The 11155-nt window shown below is 33.8% G+C and overlaps 2 protein-coding genes across 2 annotated transcripts; one reads left to right on the top strand and one right to left on the bottom strand.

Annotated features, from left to right (window-relative positions):
* Nucleotides 1-1416: 1416 nt before the first annotated feature.
* LOC115977898 lies at nt 1417-1893 on the bottom strand. The gene has a single exon (XM_031099929.1). The coding sequence runs from the start codon at nt 1891-1893 to the stop codon at nt 1417-1419; it is 477 nt and encodes a 158-aa protein (XP_030955789.1).
* Nucleotides 1894-7261: 5368 nt separating this feature from the next.
* On the top strand, nt 7262-9750 carry LOC115977893. The gene is made up of 3 exons (XM_031099921.1): nt 7262-8440; nt 8551-9558; nt 9649-9750. The coding sequence occupies exons 1-3, from the start codon at nt 7262-7264 to the stop codon at nt 9748-9750; spliced, it is 2289 nt and encodes a 762-aa protein (XP_030955781.1).
* The last annotated feature ends 1405 nt before the right edge of the window (nt 9751-11155 follow it).

The following is an 11155-nucleotide window of genomic DNA, read 5'->3' as shown; positions in this document are numbered from 1 at the left end:
AATACTTATTACTAATTGTACAAATTTGTATCATATATAAATTTCTTAATTAAATTTTCTCGTGTATTATACGAATTTATGACTACTTTAATTTGATCAGTACTTGTATCAACATTTATTGACTTAAAAAAAAAAAAAAAACACATCAAAGAAAGTGTCCAGCACTCCGGGATATATGTTTGTGGCCTAAAAAAGACTGGAACAACCATTAATACTTGTATCATTATGTGCCACATGTAAACAGACAATGTGAACTTTAATACAATTTTTTTTCTTAATTTTAAAGCCAGCACTCTGAGTACTTTGAAATCCACGGGAAGTTGCTTCCCGGAAATTATAAAAATCTCTACCTGTCAAAAGATATATCTTCTCGAGACACAGTTTGAACTTTACAACTCATAGATAGGAATTAGGAAATTGCTAGGAATTTGGAACTTTATTTACCCAGCTGTCACGTAGGTTTTCCATTGCGATTAATTTAATAATATAAGGAACTCCAAAATTCTAACATAAAAACTCGTGGACTGACCAGTGACCATAGAAGAATATGAATTTATGAACCTCAAGAAATTTCTTGGATCAAGACTTGGGCTAGGCACTTTATAATGGCCAAGTCATTCCAGTACATATTTGTCTCTTGGTTGTTGTATTGGACTTTGGTCTTATCACTATTCCTAGACAAAATTTGACAACCATAGTTTGACGCAGAAAACTCAAAAACAACAAGAGAATGCATAATCAAATCTGAAAGGAACCTAAATTAAACAACTATATTTTGAAGTGAAAAACAAACAAAAGAATGAAGAATCAAATCTAAAAGGAACATAAATTAAACAACCATAATTTGAAGTGAAAAACGAACAAAAAATGAAGAATCAAATCTAAAAGGAACATATATAAATTAGACAACCATAATTTGAAGTAAAAAACAACAAATGAATGAAGAAACAAATAAAAAATGAACATAAATTGGACAACCACAATTTGAAGTGAAAAAACAACATAAGATCGAAGAATCAAATCAAAACTGAAATGCCAATTATCTTTAAATTAAATGGTATTTTATAGATTTTTCAAAAAAATGTTTTAAGTTCAAATCTTCCTCTCATTTTTTATGAACAAATTTTTACATTACAAATATATAATTTTAATCAAGAACAATTGAACAACATGAAAGAGGAACTCTAGCAGAGCCGCTTCTCCGTCATTATCCAAACAACAATACATATATAAATGTATACAATTAAATTCTCTTTTTTTATTCTTTCTCTTTACTATTACATTCTCTTTCTTTCTTTCTGTTTTGTAATTAAAAACCTAAAAGATACACATTTTTTTTTCCATCTATCAACGAAAAAGAAAAAGAAAAAAAAAGAAACACATGAAAAAACAAATCAAGAATCAACCTCCATATTATTAAGCATTCACCATCTCTCTCATGGTCCTAGAGTGCATCAAACTCTCCTCCTTCCGCTTAGTTCTTGGCCGAAGCAAATTGGACCAAAACCCACCTTTCTTCTTCTTATTATTATCATTATCAACCCCACTTTTCAATCTTGGAACAAAAGCCAAAGATCTACTCTTGGTGAGCACATTCTTGCCGCTTAACAAGAAAGATATCGAAGTAGTAGAACGATGCATTGTTGGAGATGAACAAGAAGAGGCCGAAGAAGAAGAATAATATGATGAGACAGAGCTAAGAGAAGAAGAACAGCAAGAAGAACCCGTAATTGTAGAGGTTCTACGTGAACTACCAGTTGATAATTGAGAGAGTCTTTCACTGAGACAAAGTGCACAAACACCTGGTGCTTGTTTGTGTTTAGGGTGCTTCTTGCACTTATCATTACGCTTAGGGCGAGACATCACCTCCTTTGATTTCCATAGGCTTGCCATTTTTGAGTCTTTGAACATTGTCAAACTATGCGGGTGTGCTTGTGAATATATAGATGTACATGTTGGAGGTTTCCATGATAGTTCATGTGGGTTTCTTTGGTTGTTCTTTAAAATTGCTTTCTTGACGGGATGTGAGGGCAGATTTGAAAGGTTGAAAGGAAGGACTAAATGAACGGCTGTGATGGGAGGAGAGTTGGTGTGGGGTCCATCGTAGAATGGACTTTGAGTCGGTGGATGTGCTGTGTGGGCCTGAATGTGCGGAAGGGCCAAGCTTTCTGTGGGGGCGGCGTAGAAAATCTCTGGTAAAGTCATACTTGGAAAAGGTATTGGCGCTGACAATTTCAAACGATTTAAAAACGATCCGTTTCGTGTAGGGAATGTGAAAACATACCTTTTTTTTGGTTGAGAAAAGTGAAAACATTGTGTAAGACTTTAATTTGAAAGTGACTCACAATATTTTTCATAATAAATTTTAAATAATATATTATTATTGGTTATTTTTTATGGATAAAAAAGTAATTTTAATAATAGATTTAAATTAAAATAAATAATAATTTATAAGATTTATTATGAAAATATTAATAGGAAAATGTTATCAAGTTATCAACATCCCCTACTGCGCACAACTTTTGCGCGATATTTACTCTATAAATATAAGTACTTTTAGAATGTAGGGAGTAAGGGTTAAAGTAGTATTTCTATTTTGTATTAAAATTAAAAATAGAAAAAAGTTATCAACATCACACTTCTTTAATTTTTATCTAAGTCCAAGTCTTTCTCCTTTTCCTTCTAAAAAAGAAGAAGAGTCTTTCTCCTTTTTCTATGCCATGTTTTTCTGCCGTGTATGAGTTTCCAGGTTGGCTGGTAAATTTCTCAGTTGCTGTATAAAGAAAATTGAAGGTTTATTTATTTAAATTTTTAGTTGTTATAACTCAAGAAATTGAGTTTGAGATCTTACTTATTTTTTAAAAGGCAAAAGGAACTATTATTTACGTCTTCAAAAAAAAAAAAAAAAAAACTATTATTTACAGGGTGATGGCTCCCAAAGGTTTTCTGATTTATTTTTTTGAGTAAAATACAAAAAGACTTTTTGGTACTTGAATCAATTTTAAACAAACCCAATGTAATCTTATTCAGTGTTATTTAACTCATAATCATAATATCTATTTATCTTATTTTTGAAAATTGTGAGTGACGGAAAGTAATCACATACTATTTATATTTATAGAGGAAAATTTGAATTTGACATGAGTAGTTGAATGCTAAATCCAACTAACCCCATTACCCGGTCCTTGAACCAGAGTAGTTTTAGGGTAAAAAGATCTTACTTCCACGAAGTTACTTCCGATACTGAAGATTTGTTTTTGTTTTAAATACACAATGATAAGTGATACTGAATTTAAACTTTACATTTTTATTTAGTTAATGACTAATGTAACAATTTCTCACTAAAAGAAAAAGATATGCCATTTAAAAATGTACGCCTAGAGATAAGTCAAACAGATAAAACTACTTGGCAACATGACGTGTTAGTTGGTAGGTTTCTTTCAATACAACCAATTATTCATCGCCACGCATCAGACCGAAAAGATTTACTTAAGTGATAAAGAGCCATGCAATATTGGGCCGTAGGGCCAAAACAATTTTTGGTGCCTTTGCCAACATACAAAGAAAAAGAAAAAAGGTCTAGTAGTTGAGTACAATTTGTCGACTAATAGCTTCTTCAGCTTCATCTTAACTTCCCAGTGATTTTCACGTAACTTCCTTCTTGTAATTAAGCAAATAACGAAAAAAAAAACCCTCCCTGTTGTAAGTTAAAAATAAATTTGTCACCATGATGAATAGGGTCATAATTGATATTAAAATAGGTGATTTCGTGGAAGTTTTCATGGTGGCTGTAATTCCAATTTTCCATAGCTGCCAGGAATTATAACTCTAAATCTTATCCAAGTTTTCCACTCCACTACATTGATTCCTAATGGAAACTGGACCCCTTAAGATAAATATAAAAGGACTTTTTAATTAAGTATCTTAGGGAATATAGGTAAGTCAAAGAATAATCCACTCTGGTTTATGAAGTAAAACCAGGAAAAAAAAAAGGATTATGAGTTGAAAACTTGATGTAGAGTCCTGATTTGTGGCCCAAGCTCAAAGTGTATGGGTTCTTGGCCCAACGAGTCTAATACAATAAATTTGTAGAGAGTAGGTCAAAAAATTAGGCCCTAATGAGTTGAACAACGGCTAGTATTGAATTAAATGACAATCAAGCACAAATAAGAGGTATTGATATCAATGGACTTTCAGTCCAAGGAGGTTACAATTATATATATTGACCACAGTTGGATACAGAGACAATTTAGATTGCTACAGTGTTCTTTCTTTATTTTTCCGATCCCCCCATTTACTTAAGAGTCCTTCACATTATATATCATCCTCTGGACCATTTTTATCCTACACCTGTTGATCATCCGAGTCTTTACTTGAGTACCTGTCCTATCAGGCATCCTTTCTGGTTCTCTATGAGTTGTGTTAGCCAAGGTAGCATTGTTCAGAGGTCCGCTTCACATAAATGCGGTAAAAAAAGTAGCTGCAATGCATTTACTGCAGCGGTAGCAGCTTTCCCTTAGATATATTTAGTCTCCTTCCTTCTCGTATGTTCATGAGGCATGTCCCTATCATTGGAGATTCTTGGAAAATCACTCTATTTGCTGAAGTACATACTTTGAACTATATTCATCAAGTCTGAGGAGAAGTTACTCCTCAGACAACCTTTCATTTGCTCTTTACTTATGGGATCTGAACTGGGAACATCTAATAATTATTTGTTCCTCCTCGGATCTATCTATATGCTCGGATAAAACCCAAGCCCCAATATACGATCTTGGACCCTTACCCCTACACTTGATATAACACTTTTTTCACATAAAACTATAATTTATGATTATGAATTTATTTTGGATATTTGTAGGACGTTAATTAAACTCTAAACTAATTATATAATATTTAATTGTTTTTAAAATGAAACTAATCATTTATATTATTAAATCATAGACTTATAATACAAGTGGAATACGTTGCTAATATTATCGAATATAATTGATCTTGCACATACAAATTTCGCTTGTACTAAAAATTAATTAATATCTTAGTCTTATAACAAGAGTAATCATTATAGAATAAAACACTATAAATTTAAATTCTACTTTATTTTAAAAAAACCAATAAATTAGGTATGCTATTCTGAAATATTGTTGAAAAATATACAAAAATTAGGAGTAATATAGACGTACTTTTTTTTTTTTTTTGAGAAAGGTAATATAGACGTACTTGGATGTTGGAATTAGGGTACTATGTTGAAGAAGTGGGCCAAGAATTTATCACATCCTTAACTATCGATTTCGAAGTGCAACCTGTCACTGCTAGGGACTAGAGCCCAAGGTTGGTAGAAACATACAACTACTATTTGGTCTGCAGATCAAACTGGGACACTGATTTTAATATTATACGCGGAAAATCAGGTTCATGACAGTGAGATTGATTCCTTCCAGCCAGGAATGTCTCTTTTTCTTAAGATAAAAATTAAAAGAAGAATGTGACACAAACCCATAACGTATAAAATTCATAAAGGTAGGTACAGACGTAGAGTACATTTGCTTCTCTAATAAAAATTGGTTATTTTGAATTTAATTTTTCTTAAAAAATATATATATATATTATTTGGGGAAAAATGCCCATACACCCCTTAAACTTTTAACTACTGGCCAAAAGACCCCCTTAACTTTTTTATTGGCCAATTTACTTCTTAAACTATTTACAACTGCCAAATTAATACTTTAGTTAGTCACACGTTAAAACACTAACGGAATAAGCACATGCCACTCACGTGGCTTTTAAAAACAAACTAAAAAAAACCCAAACATCCAAAACCCAACGGAAGAGAAGAGAACCAGTCCAGGTCCGGCAGAGAGAGAGAGAGAGAGAGAGAGACTGCATGCCGTTCATAGCCACTGCCAAGCTTCTCTCCGCCGTCTCGCCGCCCTTGTCCCGGCGGCGCCTTGGTGGTTCCGCCGCACTGTTCAATCTGGGTATGTCTTTTTTTTTTTTTTTTCTTCTTCTTCTTCTTACGTCTTGCTATTTAAATCTTCTAAGAACTTTTATTTTTTTTTAATCTCCATGTGCGAATTTTTATTGTAGAAATTCTTGTTTTGGTTTAATTTCTGGGTTGGGTCTCTATGAAATTCTTGGTTTTTTACTTTCTCCATGTGCCTTTCACCAACTGTTGCATTTGAGTATGCCATAGAGCTGTTTGATTAAATGCTTGAGAGAGATATGGCTACTGCTAAGGGGGTTTGGTTGCTTGGTTATCCAATTTTCCAAATATGCTGGCCTTCCAAGTTTCCCTTGCAACCCATTTGCTACAAAAAAATATCAAACACAATAATTGGTTCTGTAATGATCCAGAAGCCAATAACTAAATCTTCAATTAGAGAAATTTCATTAATTTTGTCACTTGCAAATATGCCTTGTATCCATCCAAGAAATAATGCAAAGCTACATAAGGATTGATCATGAACATCCAAAATCCTGTTTATGAATCCCTTGGTATTTTTAGTGTGTTCCAGTTTGGTCCAAACTTGCCATGTCTAATTACACTATAGAATTAGTGTAGCACTTTTCTTTTTTATTATGAGAAGATAATGTAGTTTTTCCATATGTTCAGGCAAGGTCACTTTGTAAGTAAGCCTTACGGTCTTAGTGTCTTAACAACCATCTTATGCAACATTTGCAATGACGAAGTAGTTGATACTGAAAAATCATAAACATAGTTTCAAAATTTGCATTAAGTCACTAAAGATTTTACCTAGTTTGATCCAAATAAGTTTATTTTTTATGATAATTCATTAGTTGGGATAAAGGGAATTTGATCGCCGAATGTCTTTGTAACTCAACTGATTTAAGGTTTCTAAATACTTTGGAATATGGATCCATTAAAAAGAATATTATTAATTTTTACATTTTTCTACTGTTGCTGGGTGCATCTTTTTTTTTTTCCCCCCTAAAGATACTGGGTGCAGCTAAGTAATATTAATATGTAATATATAGTTTACTGTTAAAGATATGGCTTTTGGTTAGTGTTAAAGATACTGGGTCTCGGTGTAATGATTCCAGCCATATGGTCTACTGACTAAGCCAGCATGTTGTAATATTTTGAATTATGTGAATTGAACTAGCAGCAATCATGCACATGTGCATGAGCAAATTGTTATATTTTTTTTCTCACTATTCTCTATATTGTTTTTTTTTTTTTTTTTAATTATGTTTTCTCCAGCTCTTCTATTAATGTTCTTGTTAATTTTGTATTGTAGCCATGGATGAATGTCCACTGTCACTCCCTGGAAATTCACCTTCTATGCCAAATGTACAAGCTCCTCAATCCCAATATGATTCTATTGAGGCTGATGGCCAATCTGAAATTGTTAATGTTCCAATTGATGTGGAGGATGACGAGGATGATGAAGATTACAATTTGAGTGATTTTTCTGAATCTGATGATGATATAATTGAAGATTTTGGTATGGAGGATGATGGAATCAATAGAGCAATTGGAGGCAAGCAGCTTGAGGGAGTTTGGAATGGTGAAGGAGATTCAGATCATGGGGATAGTGATGAGTTAAGGAGTGCAGAAGGGTCATCTGATGATGAAGGGAATTCAAGGCCTAGGTTCCCTGAGTTTAACCAGCGCATTGGCATGGAGAATGTACAGCTAGTGAAGGATCAAAAATTTGCATCACATGTCATCTTCAAGGAGGCACTAAAGGAGTGGTGTATTAAAGAAAAACATGATTTTGAGTATAAGCACAATGATAAGTGGAGAGTAACAGCTATATGTAAAAAAAAATGTGGTTGGAAGATACATGCATCCCAAACACAAATGGGAGATGCCTTTCAAATCAAAAGTTTTAAAAGCATTCATACGTGTGGCAAGGATCATAAGAATAGTAAGATTTCTTCAAGGTGGCTAGCCAATAAATATTTGCCATTCTTTAGAGATGATCATACTTGGACAGCAAATGCATTGAAGGGTGCAGTGTTTAGGGACCATGAAGTTAATGTGACTTTGGACCAATGTTATAAGGCTAAGAGAATGGCATTCAAGATGATACATGGTGCTGAGGAGAAGCAGTATGAGAGACTTTGGGACTATGCAGCTGCTATTAGGAAGTGGAATGTGGGTAGCACAGTGAAGATACAAACTGCGAATGATGTGTTTGAGAGAATGTATATTTGTCTTGATGCTTGCAAAAGGGGATTTTTAGCAGGTTGTAGGCCACTTATTGGGATAGATGGTTGTCATTTGAAGGGGACAACAGGTGGACAGTTGCTGGTTGCTGTTGGAAAGGATGGGAATGATAATATCTTCCCAATCGCTTTTGCTATCGTTGAAATTGAGAATAAAAGCTCTTGGACCTGGTTTCTACAATGCCTGTTGGATGACATTGGACATGTGGATGAAAATGAATGGGTCTTTATCTCAGACCGACAGAAGGCAAGAAACAATTAATGTGCATGTGAATTATTTATTTATTTTTTTAAAATATCATGATCTATAACCTGAATTTGAATTACTAATGTATATTTACGTATTTTTTATGGCAGGGATTAGTAGAGACTTTTAAAGATTTGATGCCTAATGCAGAGCACAGATTTTGTGTTAGGCATTTACATGCAAATTTTAAGAAGGATTTTCCTGGGAAGGTACTCAAAGATGCAATGTGGAGTGCTGCTAGGGCAGCAACAAAGAATTCTTTTGACTTCCACATGGATGAGTTGAAGAAGCTAGATGTGAAGGCATATGAGTGGCTTATGAAGTTAGATGTGAGAACATGGAGCAGACATGCTTTTAATCCAAGAAGCAAGAGTGACACTCTAGTAAACAATATAGCAGAGTCTTTCAATGCTTGGATTTTGGAGGCTAGGGATAAACCAGTGTTGACAATGATGGAGATCATAAGAGTGATGTTGATGCAAAGGTTGCAAACCAAAAGAGATCATATGAGAAGGTATGAAGGGAGGGTTTGTCCAAGAATCTATAAGAAGCTTGAGAGGATAAAAAGCGAGGTTGGACATTGCATTTCTCGTTGGAATGGAGAGTCCAAATATGAGGTGGAGTATATTTATGGTGGAAGATATGTGGTGGACTTGAATGAGAGGACTTGTGGTTGTGGGAGATGGGGATTGAGTGGAATCCCATGTTTTCATGCTGCTGCTGCAATAATTGAGCATGGAGAGCAACTTGAGACTTACGTAGACATTGCTTACACTAAGGAGACATTCCTAAGTTGTTACCAATGGATGGTAAGCCCACTTCCAAGCCATGAACAGTGGCCAAAAACACCCTATGACCCAATCAAGCCCCCAAAATTTACAAAGAAAGTAGGCAAGCGTAAGAAGGTAAGAAAGAGGGAGGCAGGAGAACCTATTAATGCATTTAGGGTGAGCAAGAAAGGAACTGCCATGAAATGTGGGAATTGTTTCCAGTGGGGCCATAATCAAAGAACTTGTAAAGCTCCTGATAACCCCAACAAGAAGGCTTATAAAAAGAAAAAGAAAGGGCAATTAGGACAATCATCTACATCTGGAGCTAAAGGGAGTAAAAAATTATTGGTAAATTTCAAGTACTACTTTGTTGAACTTTTCATCCAAATTTCAAGTACTACTTTGTTAAACTTTTCCAACTTTTTTGGCTTTTTATAGGGTACTCAACAATCAAATATAGGTACTCAACAGTCAAGTCAAAGTCGTACAAAGGACAACACTAGTGGAAGCAAGAAGAATAAGGGAAAGGCTAAGGTTTAGTGGCAGCAAGAAGATAAATAATTTTTTAGTTCAATAATTTGTTTAGTGATACACAACCTTCTAAAAATACTGATGGAGCCAGTATACTTTTGTTTTTCAATATTGCTTGGAAAGTGTAATTATTGATTCATTGAGTGTTATTTTTTTGGCAAACAATATACCATTTGTAAACACTTATTTGATATTTCAATTCATGGCATATTGAGATCCTTTTAAGAATACTGATGGAGCCAGTATACTTTTGTTTTTCAATATTGCTGGAAAAGTGTAATTATTGATTTATTTTCTTAGAGTTATTGCATAAAGTTCAATTCATGGCAGATTGGGACACATTCATTTTTGGTGGTTATTGCATAAAGAGAAGAAGTACGCATCAACCAAATCACTCATACAAATTGAATCAAAATAAAGAGAAGAAGTAAGATCATCCCAAGATTGTTTACTTTCCTTGTTGACTACTTGAATTATTACAGTGTCAAATCTACATCATACAACTCAAACCCTCCATAGCAGCCTTTCAATTTAATGGCTATAAGAGAACCTATAACAGAAGGGGAACATATCCCATTGGCTTCTATTTTTCATTGCTCCTATATGACTTGAAACCTTTACAAGTATCAATGGAAGAAGAAAAAAAAAATGTAACTATACATTTCTTCCATCTAAAGAATAGAAACAGATTTCATATTTCTTGCAGTCACAAGGTTCCTAAAAATCTGGTAGTGTTATCTTCCCAAAGTTGTTGCGATCAAGCTTACTGAAGTAATCGCAGATCAGCAATATATCTTTCTCCCCAATCTTTCCCATCTCTTTGAGCTTGTAAATTACATTCTCTGATTTGCTGAAACAAATAAGGGAAATATTTAGGGTTGATTTCTACATGAAGAAGGAGAAAATTAAGAAATAATAATTGAAGTGCTATATAAACAGACAAGCTTTTAGTAGTCTTGATTCCAATTAGGTTAGTAACAAGGCCTCGATTCCAAATAAGTAAGTAGAATCATCAAATTGATAAACTATTATCACACATGGGACAAATGTCTAGCACCATTATATTGGCAATATACTAAACATAATTGATTAAAAGGTTATAGATAAGGTTATAGATTAAAAGGTTAAAATGTCTAGCACCATTATCAACATGATTTGCTTAAGTAATATCAGACAAATCCATAATTATAGCCATCATTTGCTACATTCTTAATGAAAACATGTAACACATACAGGCACGCACAAAGGAAACCAAGTAGCAGCTGCATAGTCCAAAAGATTGTTGACCAAAAGATGATCTAATAAAGGAGGCCTGGCCTTAAATAAAATGATGTGCATAAAATTGCTACCAAAACACCGGACTGAGTCTATATGAAACATCTTTCAAGAACATATAAATTTTCATTCTTTGCTT

The sequence above is a fragment of the Quercus lobata genome, chromosome 2, assembly GCF_001633185.2.
Source record: "Quercus lobata isolate SW786 chromosome 2, ValleyOak3.0 Primary Assembly, whole genome shotgun sequence".
NCBI classification, from domain to species: domain Eukaryota; kingdom Viridiplantae; phylum Streptophyta; class Magnoliopsida; order Fagales; family Fagaceae; genus Quercus; species Quercus lobata.
Note: the sequence above shows the minus strand (reverse complement) of the source record. Positions and strands in the feature narration are given on the sequence as shown.

Coding starts and splice junctions, on each gene's coding strand:
- LOC115977898 (XM_031099929.1), bottom strand. CDS start 1,893: ATGGCAAGCCTATGGAAATCAAAGGAGGTGATGTCTCGCCCTAAGCGT.
- LOC115977893 (XM_031099921.1), top strand. CDS start 7,262: ATGGATGAATGTCCACTGTCACTCCCTGGAAATTCACCTTCTATGCCA. Junction 8,441..8,550: donor TTATCTCAGACCGACAGAAG/GCAAGAAACAAT, acceptor TTTTTATGGCAG/GGATTAGTAGAGACTTTTAA. Junction 9,559..9,648: donor AAGGGAGTAAAAAATTATTG/GTAAATTTCAAG, acceptor GGCTTTTTATAG/GGTACTCAACAATCAAATAT.